Genomic DNA, 18,499 nt, shown 5'->3' with positions numbered 1-18,499 from the left:
ATCATTTTCATTATCAACAAGAGAAGTCAAAATATAAAAGAAATACAAAAATCTAGTATAATGATTATAACATGAACAAGTAAACATGATTGCTTCCTATTACATCATCTTATTATCTTCGTATTATATCATCCTATTTCTCTTTTCTTCATAGAGAATCTTTTCATTTGTATCCAATAAAGGAGTACGGTGGCAAAGATTTGTGTCCAAATAAGGAATTTCTTGAATTGTATCAGTTTTTTTTTTTTGCTTCAGAACTGTTACCAACTTTTGCTGATTTTTGAATTATCGTAGAAAGTTGTTCAACACAAGTCACCATTGCTTCATCCCTTTCCCCTATTACTCGAGCTCGATGTTTATGCTAACTCAACCAAAGAGTTCGACGGCCTCGACTATGGCTACTAGTTGAGCCACCTCCATCACTTGATCCAAGTGTTTGTTCACTCCCTGAATCCATTACACCATCATATCATATTTGCCCTTCATCTTGTTCATTATGACTAACTTCTGTAGTTTCATTTATTTCACTTTCACCACTTGCTATAATAGCAAAACTTCTAGTTGCTAAGTTTTCTCCAACCACGGTATAAAGGAGTTCATAGTTCTGACAACTTTGATGCCTAAGTGTTCAACATCTTTGTTTTTCCACAAAAAAAAAGAAAAAAATAACAAAAATATCATTTAAAGTTTATTACGCAATAAATCATTGTACATAACACATTACCTGAATAAACTCTCCCAAACATGTGGAGGCACTTCCATTTGCTTACTTTCATGGTCTCATACCCACCCACTTGATGATAGCAATGCGGTCATCCTTCTGTATTATTTTTTCAATGTTTTTTTACTATTGATAGCATTATCTTTCGTCTTTTTTCTTCATTCCTCCATTAGCCATTTCCTAACTTAGATCATTTATGGACCTCTTCTAGTAAGATAGTAAGTATGGTCATATCATCATGAGGAGTTTATATTTCATATGGTTCCCATTGTTACATAGCACTTCCTTCAGACATCTATAAGATACCATACAATGCATTTTATTAAAATTATATAAAAAAATAATAAGCACATTACTAATAAAAAAAACATATCAAACTTTAGAAGTCCAGCCTCTCAAATCCTCTTCTATCTACCAAAAAGATTGACCACAATTGAAAAAAAATTGTTTTTTCTTGACTTTCACTTCCTATGCCTTTTCTCTCACAAATATATCATTTTGGCTCCAATCTCTATCTCCCACTTTCCACCCACTTCACAATATGAGCCTCATAACTTACGTTTCAAAAAGGAATTTTATATTCAACATCAATCCATTAAAATCACAAGAGAGTGCATACTGTTGCACAACAATACAATGCTTGCAGGACTAGCCATGGACAAGTGACACATTCACACACAATATAAAACGATTCCTTGTAACCCACAATGTAAGATAAATATCACATCATATTTAAAAATCCAACAAAAAATTTGTATAGAAATATTTCATACAGGCATTCTTAGTTTTCATTAACTGTGTCCATGATTTTCAAGAGAAAACAATAATTTCATGTATTAACCTACAATCCCTTAAACATTTTGTAAAAATACTCCTTCAATTCTGGGTCCCAGATTGGGATAGTTTCATTATTTGATTGAAGCAGGCTGGGTGGGTCATGGAGAAAGATGGAGAATTCCGAAATTGATTTTGGGCATTGAATGGAACTCAGAGAATTGAAGGCCGAAGGGGGAAAAGGAAGAAAAAGAAAACAAAGGTCAGAGTTTTGATCTTATTTGATGTATGTCTATTCTGTTCATGGGTGCCCCTCGAGAAACATATCATAACAATTCCTGTAAGTAAAAGGTAGGCTCTGCCTTGCCTAGTTAATGGCCGCACCCCTAATTAAAATCTAAAGCTTTAAATGCCTGGCTTTCGACCACATATGGCTCCATTACCAAATCTGTGTAAGATGGGAGCAATGGCCGCATAACAGGCAGGTTAAGATTCTTCATGTTTAGCACTCTTGGCATGTTTAGCCCTACTTTGAAGCTTTTTGTTCAACTTCCGAGGATAGCATTGACAAAGGTAAATGCAGTTTCCCTCTATTTTGACATTTACATCCTCTCCCTCCCAAACTGTACTTGTGCTACTTCTGTAAATATTGTTTTTTTTTTTTGGGAAGTCATCTGCATTAACCCTTAAAAAAGCAAGAGTCACAAGATGAGCTCCTTACAGTGTTGATGGGTCACAGAGAATGCAAGTGGAAATTCCTGAAATTTGTGCCCTGAGTTTCCTGATAGCATTCCAGCTACTGAGTTACAGCGTTCCATTGGATCCCAATGGTAATCTGCAACATCCAGAAGCTAATACCATTTATCAACAAAATGACTTCAAATGAAATCAATTATCACTAAATTTAGTGCATTAACAAACTGTTTAGTGCATGTTGACTAAATAAACTGTTTTTTTCTAGATAATATATCCTAAAGAAGCTAATACTAAGCTACATAAAGCTAAAGCTTCTGGTTTTCTCTAATCCTCCTATAACTAAGATCCTAAAGGGACATCATAAGGTCCTAAAGAAGCAACTAATAAGTGCAGTAGATAAATGAGTTGAGGCACCCAACTCATATCACATTTCACAACCAGCACTATTAACATCTTTAAGACCTTTTAACTCTCTGTCCCCATTTTTGTCATTAACAAAAGGAATCCTGATGAGAGGTGGGAAGAGTTCATATACTGGTTCAGTAGCAATAGGTTAATATCCTTGCATTATATGATATGAAGAGGACGGATGAGAGTCATTCAAATTTAAAAATAGGTCCTATTAATCTTCTCTGTAGGATTGGAGGATACAGTCGAATGTTAGTACATACGCACTTAACAGATCTGACCCAATGTCGAAGAACTTCGGGCCAGTTTGGAATTTCAACGGTGAAAACTGAGAAACGTATTGATCTTTGTTTCTTCAGCTAACATGGTAAAGTTCACTTTCCTGGGACTGCATAAAGTCAAGATTTTGTGCCCGTGATTATGAACTACTTCCATAGATAGTGCGAAGCTGAATTCAGTGCCTCATCGCTGAAAACAGTGCAATACTTGCAGCAAATATCAGAACACGTCTCGGCAGAGACGGATTCTTCTTACTTTTCCGTCCAAATCTTTCTGTATATGTGAAAGTTGAAACCCGAAGCGGAAGTAGTTCTATTTTAAAAATGTAAATAAATCTTACGTTTCGAACTGTTTGTGCTGGCAATTTAAACTCTTCTTCTTTTCCGTTGGGTAAAAGTGGTCAAAGTAGAATGATAACTTGACCGAAGTAGCTCATTGCGGAAACGTTTCTTGGAAGTCTGGTAGTGGTGGCGGCCATTCTTGATTGCTTTGCCGACCCACCAACGATAGACTGATAGTCTTTTGCAGGTCGAATGTAACGGAAATGTAAGGCACATAAACACTAGTCAAGATTCACATTTTTCTGTTAATCTTCTATACAGATGGAGGAAAGTGTTATGAATAATTCACTATGGTTGGATTCAGAGCTTCTTCTCTATTATCGTATCAGAGAGTTTTGTCAATTTGATCCTCCCAAAATAATTTGTAATGTTTTCTTCCACCAAAATTATTTATGATGTTTTCTTCCACCCAAAATAATCTGTAATGTGTTCAAAACTAAAATGATGGTGCGGAATGTGGAGAAGCCGACATCACTACCACCTTTGGAAGCATAAAAGTTTTTGCCTTCGTTTCCAAGTCGAACCAAGCTTACTGATCCATCAGAAAGTCTGCTCCAAAGAAGCCTTCTACAATCGACAACAACTTCACGCCTTCAAAATCGGCGAAACGGAACCCATTAATTTCAACGTCAACTTCCAGTATAAACTAGCTAGCTTTCCACCGGCCAAGTGCACCGGCCCGAGTTTAAGAAACGTCATTCGTCGAGTTAATTTCGTGGAAAGAATAACTATACAGATGTTACAAGAATACGATGAGGTGAGGAGTCGGCAATCAGTCGACACGCATCATGTAACTGGCGATTGATGAAAATGACAACGGAGAGAGACAACAGATTTGAATGAATATACTGTCCTCATTACCATACATGGAATCTGGAACTAAGTTTCTTTACATCAGAAAAACGGAAACTGGGAGTGCTGTCAAGGATAAGTAGTTTCCCTTTACTGAGATGCATCAATGATTTAAAGAAAATCGAGTTTTTGTGCGAAAAAGATGAAGATAAGTGTCCTGTGTTCATCGTTCCTTATCCTTTAATAAAACTACTGGCAAAGACAGAACTTTCGACTCGTAAACGTTTTCCCTCATAATCACTCGTTGAATTTTGAACACAATTGAGTATCACCTATAACTTGATCTAATTTCTTGTGAGGGTAGGCAAATTTTGAAACCATGAAGCTGCCTACTTACTGGTACAGTAAAAGGGCCAAAGATGGAACGGTGACTTCTCTGAGTAAATAAATGGAACTAGTACATTAATGGTAGGAGATCGTCATCAAACCAAATAGCCCCCCCCCATTGATGGTCAAGATCAGGCCTTCCATGTCAAACCAAAGCATCCAGTCACCTGACGGGCGATGGTTGGGCTCCAGAGAAGACAGAGGAGACGAAGTGCCGCATGTGTTTATGTCACAAAGATAAGGTCCCAAAGGAAGAAGAAACCCTAAAGTCACAAGCCGCACGCGGCCCTCCGGAGAACCAACCCAAAACCAACCGAACAATTTCTCCCCTTCCAAATGTTCACTACGGCAAGTCTTGTGATACGAAACCATATCTCCCAAACCCGCACGCAAATGCCGTTTCTCTCTTACCACAGACTCACCCCCTCTCTTCCTTGCTCCAAAGGGGCAATTACCCGAAAAAGGGAGTGGGCGAAACCCTAACATATTCCAGCCTTTGACATCACTCACCTCCCTTGTGCTCCATAACTCTTGTCAATGAAAACCCCAGAAAAGAGGAGGAAAATTGTGTTCCTTGCATCATAAGTCATGTTTATTACTTTTAAAATCTATAAAATAAAAAAAAATAAAAAATTAGTACCTAGAAATGTATTTTTGTTCTCTGTTGAACGAACGGATCTTCCCCGCAAGTTTCAGCTAAATGCCAAAACACAAGATGAGTTCATGGCAATACCTGTTTGCTGTATATAATCATGGACGTCACTGGAGATGATTCACGTCGTCCTGTACGCCCATGCAAGAATTAGGGCAACAGTTTTTCTAACTTGCTTTTCGTTTTTTTATCATTATATTATTCCCTTTCAGGGAGAGAGGATGTGTCGAGGTTCACGAACTCCCTTAGAAATCCTTCCGTCTCAATCTCTTGCAGCTCAATCCATCCCCTGGGATTATGGGGAACAATATCCACAGCCGCCATAGATTGAGAACAACAGATCGTGCAGACTCTCCCTCTGGTTTCTATATATATGCGCCCATCATGGTATGATTTCACTACCATATCTCTGAAAATCATTTGCTTACTGTTGAACACAGCTTTTCACGTTATTTATTAGTAAGGGAGATATAAAATGGAAGCGCAAAGATACTTGCTCCTTCTCTGCACATTGTGCTGCTGCTGCTATTCTTTCTTTGGCAATTCGCAAGAAGTTCCTCTGTTTGATTCTCATGAAGAAGCAACTAGTCCAAACGGGATACCCTATCCTTCATATTTCGGCACCATTGGTGGAGTTGGCCGCAGATTTGAGACAGATTTTGCAGCGGCGATGGGATTTGAACCCGAGATCCTCAGTTTGGAGGGATTCGCTGATGCACGAGGCCCTGCATCTTCGTCTGGCGTGGTTAGTGTGGATGACTATGGCGCCAAAGGTGATGGAAGTACTGATGACACAAAGGTACCCACCACAAGCGGAAACGACGTCCACAATTTGGCATCTGCCGTTTAAATATTGTTTTCTGTTTGGACTTTTTGTTTTGAAAACTTTGTCGTGTTTGGATGAATGTTGTGACAGGCATTCCAGAAGGCGTGGGCGAAAGCTTGTTCATCTGCTCCGGCCGTGCTGGTGGTGCCTGAGAATAAGAACTACCTTCTCAAGCAAATTAGCTTTTCGGGCCCATGCAGATCTAATATCACAGTAAAGGTTGATGAATCTCGATGAAGCATGACACATGGGTCTTTTCTTTTTTTAATTTATTGGCATTTTGATTTCATATGGAACCCGATGATTTTTTTCTCATTTCCCTTTTCTGCTTTTTCTTCATCTGTATATCAGATCGATGGAACTATCCATGCTTCCTCCAGTATGAGCGACTGGGAAGGACTTAACCGAAGACACTGGATTGTCTTTTTGAAGGTTTCAGGCCTTACAGTCGAAGGCTCTGGAACCATAAACGGAAATGGAGAAGTATGGTGGGAAAATTCCTGCAAGCGAAACAAATCTCAAGTGAGCTTCGCGAATTCTCTTTCTGAATCCATTTTCCACATAAAATTCTCCTCTGCAATGTCACTGACTCCTTTTATTTTCTCATTTTTGACCTTCCAGCCCTGCAAGGATGCTCCCACGGTAAATCCTATCTTCCTTTTTCCTACCGTGATTTCTTCTTCACTTTCAACGATTTTTTTCATGTTAATTAAGGGTCCAGAGGCTTTTCTAACAGAAAGAAATCTCTTCAACAGGCAATGACCTTCTCTTCCTGCAATTATTTAGTGGTGAACAACCTTAGGATCAAGAACAGCCAACAAATACATGTGTCATTTGAGAGATGCGTCAACGTCGAAGCTTCCAATCTCATGATAACCGCACCAGAAACAAGCCCTAACACAGACGGGATTCATGTCACCGGCACACAAAATATCCGTATAATGAATTCCGTCATCAGAACAGGTAGGAAAATAAATGAACCCACTCATTTCTCCCATCATTTCATCTTCTTCTGGTTCAGAAGATGGCCTAACCTTTGCGTGCATAGGAAAGCGACCAACTGAATGCCTCTTTTGACTGTTTATTCGCTTAAGTCGCATTATAATCTTCTGCTCTTTTGCTGGGTTTTCAGGTGATGACTGCATCTCAATCGTAAGTGGTGCTAAGAATGTCAAAGCCACTGATATAACATGCGGACCTGGTCATGGGATTAGGTCAGAAATATGAACCTGAAACTCCCTTGAAACTCCGATAACTTAAAAAGTTTACCGTACTCATTCTCTGAAAACAATTCCTTTTGTGAAACCAGTATCGGCAGCTTGGGAAGTGGCAAATCAGAAGACCATGTCTCGCAAGTGTTGGTAGATGGGGCAAATCTTGCGGGAACAACGAATGGAGTTAGGATCAAAACGTGGCAGGTGATTAATAAGCTGCAAACTTAATTTCGAGCGTGATTCTGTTAATGTATGCATTTACGATACATCTCATCTCTGGTAAGAAGTTGCAGAGATAATATTAATAGCTTTTTAAGTCTTGATCCCACTTAACTCGCAATTATCATGCAGGGAGGATCCGGAAATGCAAAGAATATCCAGTTTCTAAACATAGCCATGAATAACGTCAGCAACCCAATCATCATAGACCAAAACTATTGTGATTCCAAGAAACCATGCCCAGAACAAGTGATTAATATCTCCACCTTTGCTAAAATCTGATTATTCTCTGCATTTATCCGAATTCAAAAATCATCTGACACGGCTGAAAATCAATTCATTGTACAGGGTTCAGCAGTAGAAGTAAGTAACGTGGTTTACAAAAACATCAAGGGAACAAGTGCCTCAGATGTGGCCATCAAGTTTGCTTGCAGCAAGAGCGTGCCTTGTCATGGAATAGTTCTGCAAGACATCAATCTGGTGAAAACTCAAGGGCAAGCATCAAAAACTGAATGCAACAATGTCATCGGAATTGCGAAAGGGAAGCTTGCCCCGCCTTCTTGTTTCTGAAGGAGCTTACAACACACATACACACACATATCTATATATATACATATATATATATTCTTTCTGTATGCTTGATACAATTTATAGTCGGGTTGCTTCGTCTAGTCCAGTTTACATCGTTGGCTGTCCTCTCCCACCATTAATCTTGACAAAGGACAGCAAAGGTAAGATGAATAATATGTGTTACCTCCACTAAATCTCACTTTCTTTTAATGTTTCTGAAGAATGTTCGCTTCTTTTTAGGTTCTGATTTCTTCTCTATGTACTCATTTCAGGTTTGAACTGGCTAGGAAATGATATACAGAAGATCCCTCCTGATAGCTATGGGAAACTACAGACTGTATAATTTAATCATTCATGATTGTAATAAATGAAGGATTGTGAATTATATGAAATAATAAAATTTATTGCCTTCCAGTGGTGAAGTTCAATTCTGGAGAAACTTTAAGAAGAGAAGGATATAAGTTGATGACTGCAGTTGCAGTTGAAAAGTAGGTTTAAAGAGATTACTTGAATTCCATTCCAAGATATGCTTTCTTTTCTTTTTTCTTTTTTGTTTTTCTGGTTGTTGATATCGCTGTAGATGTTGGTGGTGGTGGTGGAAATCGTGGTCTCTTCCCCTTTTAACTGGCACATCTGTTTCATGGAAGATTCCATTTAGATGGACATCAGAAACTGATTCGGGGGGTCTGCCCTGGCTCCGTAATTAGATTAACTACCTCTTAGTGCCAATTTAGAACTGGAATGAGCAGTTTCCATCAACAAAATCGAGATTCGAGCATAAGCATTACAGCCACCGCGCAAAACCTTGGAATCTAAGTAGCAAAACCCAGAGAAGACGATTTACAGGAACTTGCAGAAAAGAGGGACTTTCTTCCGCTTTCATTTTCCTTTTAATAATTATTAGAAGAGGGGAATTTCAGAAAAGATCTTGGACCATCATCCCTGTCATTTTACTTTGAATAATGATCAGAATGGCTCTCCAATTTCTTATGTTTGCTAGAAAGAACTGAATTTGAAGCTACGCCACAGTTAGAATGTGTTTGTGGGAACAAAAAAAAATATGTTTATTAATTCAAAGATATCTCCTTAATTATTTCTGCTAATTATTTTAGAAAGTAAAAAAAAATAGAAGTCAATACGAGTGATCAACCTGCTCATGCACATCGAGTTGTATTCATCTCAGCAGTTTCAAAGGTTTCAAACTTTGGGGACTGGATTTAACAGGGACGACCGATTTAACCAGTTCACACGGTCAAGGTTAGTGGCTTTCAAAGAGAGAGCCCTTAAACTATTTTATTGGTTTTCAAGTAGACCAAATCAGTAATGGAAAGGAATGCATAACAGAAAGAATTAGACTCTAGTTGCAGACATTGGACCATGCTCCTCGCTGAGGCATGGACACGTTCCAGAGGACAAATTCCACAATCAGCTGGGCGGTTGAGGGAGATTCTGCATATCTTGGTGGGCGTCCGCATGGAGAGAAGATCATGTCATCCTCGACTTCATGATTGCTGACCATTTTGATGAGATCAAGTACTTAACCAGCCTCATTCAATGGACCCAGAAGAAAGGTAAGGAAGCAAGAAATGAACTCCCAAGCAGGAGCACTTTCTGTGGAGCGAATGCATAGATATCAGAATAAACATCAACGGACTCTAGTGTGGCCAACAATGGTATTGAGGAACTAAACTATGGCAGCAGAATGAGACACAAGGCTAACTCTTATCATCCTATCGTTGATACCACTATGTTGTGGTTGGGGAATAAGACATTTAGGATAGATTAATTGTTATTTTACTTATTTACATTTTGTATTATTTTTAAAAGTAATTATTTTATTTGTTCAGGGGTATTTTTAATATCAAGGGTATTTTGGTTATTTTAAAATATTTTAGGGTTTTGGGTCGCTATTTAAACATGTTATGCTTGTAATTGATCATTATTGAATGAATTAAAAAAAAAAAAATTTCCCGTGTTGTTTTCTTCTTCACTCTCTCTTCCATTCTTTTTCTTCTCCTTCCTCTACTTTCTCCAATTCTCCTTCACTATAATAGGCCGACGCTCATACCACATCAAATTTGGTATCAAAGTCGAAGCATCCTTCAACATACAACTTCCTATATCGTTGAAGCCTACACGTCGATGGAAATCTTTCGAGACAACTTTTTGAGCCTCCGGGTACAAGAACCTCCCTCAAGTCCATGATCGAACTTCCCTCTTCTTTTGTCACTGACATCCCCTTTCTCCATTGTTAACGACACCCAAAGTCTTCCAGCCTTTGTTGCACCGTAGAGAACACCCACCGCAGTTGCTAAAAAACTCGCCATTGTAAAATTGATGTTGGTTCATCTTTTTGCTCCGAATTTGACGTTCCCACCGTCACCTTGGACCCAATAACCACCATCATCGTCACACAGAAGAAAACCCCTACAGCAGTCACTAAAGAGTTCATTGCCACCGTCGCTAGCAATTCTCATCGTCAGCTACTGTTATCGCCGGAGCCGACTCCCCATCCATCTTCAGCTCCCCATCGAGCTTATAATTAAGCAGAAACTCTGGAAGAGAAGACACCCACACATGTGAATCTCACACGTGTGAGTGCATGTTAGTGACGCACCTGCAACTCGTTGTTTTCACCTTCAACTCATTGTCTATTTTACATACATCGAGTTAGCTAGTTCCAAATCGATTTATGAGGTGACGGTATTCTATTAGTTGTCTTAAATTGCATCAAGTATCTATTTTGTGTTGGTAGCTAGCTTATTCATTATTAGGGCCCACAAGAATTGAATTTGACCTTGAGATATATGTCAAGAAAACTAATTTGAGTAATTTTAGCATTTGTGTGTGATCAATATTTAGTGTTAATTTTAACGCCCAGCCCATCGATGCTATCTGCATAATTGCATAGGATTGATCTTTTCATTATTTTAGCGGTATCTACACTAGTAATTTGAAATTTTGTTTATTTGAATCTTTATATAATCATCAATCAAACTAATAAATAATTAACTTTAATGTGCATTGAGTTTTTTTTGGCTTTACTTGCTAGGACCCACTAGTACATGCAGTTGGTGGTTTCAACATGTCTGGTGTTGCTTCAACTTCTATTAAAGAAAACAAGGATGACACAGTCAAACAAATCCTAGAACAAATAAGCAACATCAATGATAGGCTCATTGCCCTAGAGGTTTGGACCTCAAAAGGGAAAAGTCTTGTAGGAGTTAGGTCACCTAGGGGCTATGACACTGAGGATGAAGAACTTACTGGATCACGCCCGCATATATTTTCTCCTCTTAGGAATCACACAACCTATATTCCCCGCCGAGAGGAACCTAAAGACAAAATATTGAAACACAAAAAAGTTGAGGCCCCTTCGTTCGATGGTCGCTTAGACCCTTGGGTATTCTTGACATGGGTTCCTGAGATGGACCAATTTTTCGAGTGGTATGAACTATGTGAGGATAGAAAAGTTAGGTTTGCGAAAATGAAATTGAAAGGCATCACTCAACTTTTGTGGGAAAATATTGAAAAGGATATCGTGAGAAGACGCAAGCCACCTATTACTCACTGCAATGAAATGAAACTCAGACTCCAAACAAAATACATGTCCCCTTCCTATAAAAGCATCCTTCTAGATCAGTGGCACAATCTTAGGTAAGATAATAAATCAGTCACTGAGTACATTCCACAATTTGATGAGTTTCAAATGCAGTGTTTTGTTATGAAAGGCGAGGTCATCACTTTAAGTAGGATCCAAAAGGGCCTAAATGATGTCCTTAGTCAAGTGATAATGCTTCGAGGTGTCACCTTCATGGAGGATGCTTATACACTTGCACATAATTACTAATTGGCCTCAAAATTTACACCCACACGAGGGTCAGACAACAACAAAATGTTTTTTAGGTCTTCCCCTACTAGTCCTCAAGTCTCAGGAAAGTCAATTTTAAGAGTTCCCCCTCAAAGACTATGTCGCAATTTGGACACCCTTCTATCAGGGGTAGAAAAGGAATTGTCAAAATTCAATTCAAGGATTCAGTGTTATAAGTGTTGAGGATTTGGACACATCACATCCAATTGTAGCACTCTAACTCTTCTTATCGAGGATCAGGAATACCTGCAGGAAAACCAAGAAAACGTGGAGTATGAGCATGATCCAGTCTACTTTGATCTCCTAGATGAGACATGTGAGGAAAATACAACCACCGTGAATTATGTCAGGTCCGCTCACACTTCCATTAATAGGCTGAATATTGTTCGATGTGCATTGATTTAGCCCAAGGAGTCTAACGACTAGAGTTAGACTACTATCTTTCACACTTACACCAAGTATGGAGATAAGGGCTGCAAGGTCATCATTGGTAGTGGCAGTTGCACCAATGTCATTTTATCCAACATCGTACCATTGAGGATTACCACATCCATGACGATAATCTATTTCAGTCCAACAAACTACGCTTTCCCCACACGTCTATACGAGACTTTTTAATTTAAGAAACTCATGTAGGGGGGTTGGGGCACATTTTGGGTGCAATAAGACCATCATATAAGTAGAGTATCAATTTTACTAGCCTAATTTAAAAATGAATGTTGTCAAGCTAGTAGAACAATATTGGACATACCAATTAGCCAAACACATCAAACATAACATTGGGCTATGACTTCAGCATAGACTTTGTTTTAGGCCTCCTACGTACTTTTTGAAAGTACGACTCCAAGTACGTCATAGTAGACCCTTTTTTTAATATGACACATTTTATCCCTTGCACTAAAACATCTATCTCTTTGAAAGTCGCTCGACTTTTCTTTGACGAGATCACCAAACTATGTGGTTTAGCTCAAACCATTGTATCTGATAGGGACATCCATTTATGAGGTAATTTTGGAAAACTCTCTCGCATATGATGGGTACCAAAATAAAATTTTCCACTGCCTACCACCCCCAAAGCAATGGTCAAACCAACGTTATTAATCAAAGCTTGGGAAACCTCTTTCGCTACCTCATAGGAGAGCACCACCGCACTTGGGATCTGGTTCTTCCAATAACACAATTTGTTTACAATCACTCAGTCAATAGGTCCATCAGTATGAGTCCATTCCAGGTTGTCCACGGTTATCAACCTAGGAAACCATTAGATCTCACACCTATGTGACTTCATGCTAGGGTTTCAAAGTCCGCTATAGAATTTGCACATAGAATTCAATACCTGCATGTTGAAATCGTTAAACAACTCCGAGTAATTCTCAATACAAACTTCAGGCTGACATGTATAAACGTCATAAACAATTTAAAGTAGGTGACTATGTCATGATTTGGATTAGGCCTGCGCAATTTCCTATTGGATCCACCCAGAGTAGCAAAATATTAGGGCGGGATCTTTTAAAGTGCTACAAAGGGTTGGTCAAAATACTTATGTTGTAGATATGCCAGCAGATTCAGTTATTAGCTCAACTTTTAACATTGAAGATTTGATGGCAAATATGGACACCACCTTTCCATTCCAGACGACCCATTTTCCTCACTTTTTGACTCCACCCCAACGCTTGACACACCCCCTCCTTCCTCACCTGGTATCCCTTTGGATCCTATTCCATTACCCGTAGCACCAAAACATAAAGAACATATTGCTGTTATTTTGGATGAACAAGTTGTTTTTACCAAGAGTTGAGCAATTCAACGTTTCCTAGTGCGATGGATAAGGTGACCAGATTCTGACTACACATGGATTACCAAAGACACACTACAATAGTTGGATCCTGATTTGTTAGTATTGCCAAAGTCAACAAGAGTCCGACTTAACAGAGTCGAGTTTTTCCTAGCCCAAGAGAGTTGATGGGGACATCTCTCCTGTGCCACAGATTACATGAGTGTACACTTGGAAACATTGAACTACGACAAGACCACCACGTTGTGGTTGGGGAATGAGGCATTTAGGATAAATTAATTATTATTTTATTTATTATATTTTATATTATCCTTAAAAGTAATTATTTTATTTATTCAATTATATTTTGGTCTTTAGGGATATTTTTACTATCAAGGGTATTTTGGTTATTTTAAAATATTTTAAGGTTTTAAGTTGCTATTTACACCAATTATACATGTAATTGAGCATTATTGAGTGAATTGGAAAAATTCTTTCTTCCCCCACTATTTTCTTCTTCCTTCTCTCTTCCTTTCTTCTTCCTCTCCTTCTCCTTCACTGCAACAGTCCGATGCTCATCCCGTGTCACTCAAGTAATAGTTTTGGTGGATTCAGGAATTCCATCTGCCCATACTACAACGAGAAAATAACTGGAGTAAAACAAGTGTTGAAGTGGAAAGGAAAAAAATTCTCAACACATTGAGGGTAATTACAGTGCATCCATGAGAAGAATTTACTTTGTTACATCATCAATGGGTGATGAAGGACAACAGACTCCATGATATCTGCATTAGGCTCTCAGCAATTCTTCATGTACGGTTCTGCTATTTTTGTTAGGTAGAGAAAAATGATACAAATTGAATAGCAAACTTTAACCTAACAACCTTAAGTATAGCTACACTAAGATGAGAACATGGGAGACTAGTAAAGAACACCATAGCCGCTTCAACCAATCTTCTCTGTGTTTGTGTCGTCAGACGGCCAAATGACTGTTTCCATGAGTCTTTCCCTCATTAATTCCAAGTTCTGGTCAGATATTTCTTGATAAATTTTTGCATGATCACATTTCTGAAACAATCAAGCAAGCAAAGTAAAATAATTTGTTAAAGCCGATCACATTTCTGAAACAATCAAGCAAGCAAAAGTAAAATAATTTGTTAAAGCCAATCATATTTCTGAAACAATCAAGCAATCAAGCAAGCAAGAGTAAAATAATTTGTCAAAGCCAACTTAGTTGCATATTAAATAAGTTAGCACTGAAGAAACTATAACTTGCTACTTGTGCAACATACCTTGATCCACTTTCCGTAGAGGTGAAGGCGTGTGACCATCACTCTTTCAGCCAAATCTTGTTTTTCCTGTCATAATGAAAAGGAGTTAAAACACTTGTTGCATCCAATTATACCCATGCCATGCAATTGGGCTACAGAAATTTTTATTAAATTGACCATCGACAAACTCCAGAAGATGATGGACCAAGTGGATTTTTTTTTCAAATAGCAACAATGCTTCCCTTGGTACAGATAACAAATCACAGACTAGTCAGCTGGTTTCATCAAAAGCCAAGTTATGTTTCAAGCTTTTCCTAGTTTACAAGAACCATAGGTAAGCAGCCAAACAGCTCTAAAATCCCCACTATTCAATGATTTTCACATCTCAAGGCATACCTTCCCAAGGGTTCGAATGAAATGTCTTCCATCCCCAGGCTTGTTTGCTGCAACAAAACTGCAGGATATGAAACCAAAATACAAATAAGTAACTAAATTCCAAATACAGCGAAAAATACTGGATGAGGATAAAGGTTTGAGAAGGTGACTGATAATAGATATATTATATGAGAACAGAAGAAAATGAGGATAAAGGTAGCATAAAGGTTGAAAAATGGCTCCATTTTCTTTTTACTTTTTTTTTTTTTTTTTTGAGAGAGATAGAACTGACTTGTTAACAAAAGGCTAATAAGCCACCACATTCACAGAAGACAGTACAAGGCTATTTACATGATTATGTACAAGAGATAATGTGGAAAGCAACTTATGTAGATTATGCACAACCAAAGCACAAGAAGGTAAATAAAGCCACAATGTGTGGAAAGGCCACAGCAGACTTAGACCAGTTGATACAATTATTCCTGTTAGTGTTTGGCCGAAAAATGCTGCAATAGAGTAACTTACGTACTTGTACAACCACCTGTACTGCGGTGGGTTCATCTCATAAAGTTGATTAAGCACAGTCCTTACAGCTTTGTATGTGAAATAATTTTGTATTTGCTGCAAAAAAAAAAAAAAGTAACTCTGAGGTTAAACAGCTTAATCACAGTCTAAAGCATCGCTTATCTGCTTTCAGTAAAGTGAGTATGATTTAAGTACTTGTATGCAACTAATATAAACAACAGAAATAAATTTTAATAAAAAATCAGTAAGATATGTAAGTTGGGCCTGCTTGAAACTGCTATAGTTGAATTATCTGGTTCAGATTCTGTAGAGATGGCAGCGACCAGACAGGCTAGCATATCATCCGACAGAATAATGCAGTCCTGATCAGACTAAAATGGCTCCAAAACCAATTCAACGAGAGTATTCAAAGACAAGATCGCCTCATTTTTCGTATAAGATGTCCTCTGAACACAGCTATCTGATTGTTTTTATCAAATAAAGTTCTGTGAAGTATGTTTACATGTATGCAACTGGATATCAAGAGGTCCTGTGAGTGTCAACCTAATCGTTTCTGGTTTGAGCAGTAGTCAGATAAATGTCTAGATGCTACTCGCATGATTAGGATAAAGGTAGCCAGATAACATAACATTCAGCTCCCTATTGAGACCATGATCATTATGCAGAAAATCTCTAGAGCAGGTTGTCATTTTCTTGTTTGATCAAGATGAGAAATAGATTCCAATAATCTAGGGCAGTTTATCGTGTGAAACATGAATACAGAAAACCAACTGAAGAACAAAAGGCACCACAATTTCCTTTATCAAGATCTAAAACCGAAGTATCCTCATCTAGAAAAATGGACTTTTGTCATAAATGGCAATAGTGGGCAGTGCTTTGTATTATGAAAGAATCAGAACAAGTAAAATATACCACCAAACGCCACAATTCAACATGAAATCCTTACAGCCCTTACTTATACCTGTCTTACTTATACCAGTGAAAGTCTAAAATCTATGTAGTTACACGATCAGAACCTCTAGCATTATGTAACTCAAGAATCAAATTTTTTTGAAGCTAAAGTTCCAAGTCATAATTGATATTTGATCTGTTCAATTTAATTTTCATCAAGAATTTTTCCGTAGAAGCTGCCGCTACAAAAGAACACTCCTTTAGATGGGCCAAACATTTAAGACAAGTAATCGAAAAAAGAAAAGCAAGCATTCTTATTGCTTAGGCATAATTAGGCAGCTTAGTTGAGGAGCCATACCATTTCGACATCTACGAAATTGTCCTCGTACTGTCCGCCGAGTTCATTTACGGTAATAAGACTCCTGTGCTTCCTCTGTTTCCGTGAATACCCCCTAGCCAGGAGGCGCCAATTGTGCCCCGGGCTGTCAACGAACGAGCTGCTCAATTCCATCGATGCTGCCTTCCTTGAATGATTCTTATTCCCGGAGTTCCCATACACACCTAAATTAACACTTCTCTTGAAATTGGCGTTAGATAGTGAGAGCGAGTCGACACAGAGACAGGGGCAAATATGTGACTCCACAGCCGAGCCCACCATCGCCAAAGCCCCCACCATCCTCGTTCAGAATGGGAAAACCAAAAGGAAATAAGGTTTTGGTGGACGTTCCTTTGTAGGTTTACAGAGGAAGTTCAGAAATCCAGAAAGAGAACAAGTGCGAAGAAGAAAAGAACTATTGGATTTCGTAAAAAAAAAAAACAGAGGATGGCTTTGAAGCGGCTGTGAAGGGCGCTGGAGATGGATGCAGAAGGAGAAAGGAGGATTATTCTCTTCGAAGCGTTTACGAAAAATTTCCTGAATCACTGCCACGATTTTATGAGGTGGAAATGGCTTCTCACGATGACGTATGAACCAGAGGCGCCTTCTCTTTTCTTCTCCGCTCGTCCATGTGGTGCTTCTTGCGTCAGGGAGGCAACCCGCAACGTGGCTCTTACAATTAGATTCTGTAGATTCTTATTTTACCAGCAGTACACGTGGTGATGTTTTATTGGAGAAAAGCAAAAAGGTCATTTCGCACGTGCAATTATTAAAGTCGGGTACGTCTCGTAAGTCACGGCGTCTTGGCTGACAATCTTATAGCTCTTTTAAATGACATAAGTACCCCTACCAATGCAAAGCAACTTTGTTATCAAATAGGGGCATTTATAGGAGTTTACGTATGCGGTCTACTTTGGTGGTCAAAAGTCTAAACAACAGCTTGAACGAAAAAGAGTACCGAAATTGGATTGGGGAGTGTGACTGGTCAGCCGTGGCCAGCTATGGCGGCAAATGAACCTGACCTGCTAACTCGAACTGATACAATTCCATAAATGAAGGCTTGATGATTTATATATTTAACCAGACTTATTTAGCGATGAAATCCTATTTGCGGTTCATCGCAAGAAAAACCCTGAACATCGATCACCCTTAAATCTACCTGTTTTTCGAGGATCATACAAAGATACAGAGAAAAAAAAACTCGCTGCTTGTGAATTCTTCACTGAACCAACTCTTCTCTTGCTATTGTCCCTGAGTTTCTTGTCTCATCTCTACGCCCTACTCATTACAAACTAAAATCAGAGACGAAGAGAGACAGAAACGTACTGACTGCACTCTGCAGAGAAAAACATGGACGAGAGAATCGATTCGATACTTTTGACAGAGGTAAAAAGCCCGGAAGCTCACCGTATATAAAGATGGCTCACTGCAGTTGCACTCTGTACTTTTTTTACACAGACTTATACGACCAAATTATTTTAATGGTAATTTCTAAATATGATATTGGAGATTTTTAAGTCTTAATCCTCTTTATCTT

General features: G+C 38.6%; 2 protein-coding genes across 2 annotated transcripts; one reads left to right on the top strand and one right to left on the bottom strand.

Annotated features, from left to right (window-relative positions):
- Positions 1-5,525: 5,525 nt before the first annotated feature.
- Positions 5,526-7,879, top strand: LOC137937430 (polygalacturonase-like). Its single transcript, XM_068782492.1, has 9 exons — positions 5,526-5,849; positions 5,967-6,095; positions 6,228-6,398; positions 6,498-6,518; positions 6,632-6,839; positions 7,009-7,090; positions 7,186-7,294; positions 7,442-7,558; positions 7,658-7,879. The coding sequence occupies exons 1-9, from the start codon at positions 5,526-5,528 to the stop codon at positions 7,877-7,879; spliced, it is 1,383 nt and encodes a 460-aa protein (XP_068638593.1).
- Positions 7,880-14,157: 6,278 nt separating this feature from the next.
- LOC137937555 (chaperonin-like RbcX protein 2, chloroplastic) lies at positions 14,158-17,577 on the bottom strand. Its single transcript, XM_068782624.1, has 5 exons — positions 16,945-17,577; positions 15,700-15,791; positions 15,192-15,249; positions 14,817-14,882; positions 14,158-14,592 (listed from the first exon to the last, which is right to left on the bottom strand). The coding sequence occupies exons 1-5, from the start codon at positions 17,260-17,262 to the stop codon at positions 14,470-14,472; spliced, it is 657 nt and encodes a 218-aa protein (XP_068638725.1). The 5' UTR covers positions 17,263-17,577; the 3' UTR covers positions 14,158-14,469.
- Positions 17,578-18,499: the final 922 nt, after the last annotated feature.

The sequence above is a fragment of the Aristolochia californica genome, unplaced genomic scaffold, assembly GCF_029961685.1.
Source record: "Aristolochia californica isolate CCGP_79_NKW_82.1479 unplaced genomic scaffold, dmAriCali1.0.hap1 SCAF_7, whole genome shotgun sequence".
NCBI classification, from domain to species: Eukaryota; Viridiplantae; Streptophyta; class Magnoliopsida; order Piperales; family Aristolochiaceae; genus Aristolochia; species Aristolochia californica.
Note: the sequence above shows the minus strand (reverse complement) of the source record. Positions and strands in the feature narration are given on the sequence as shown.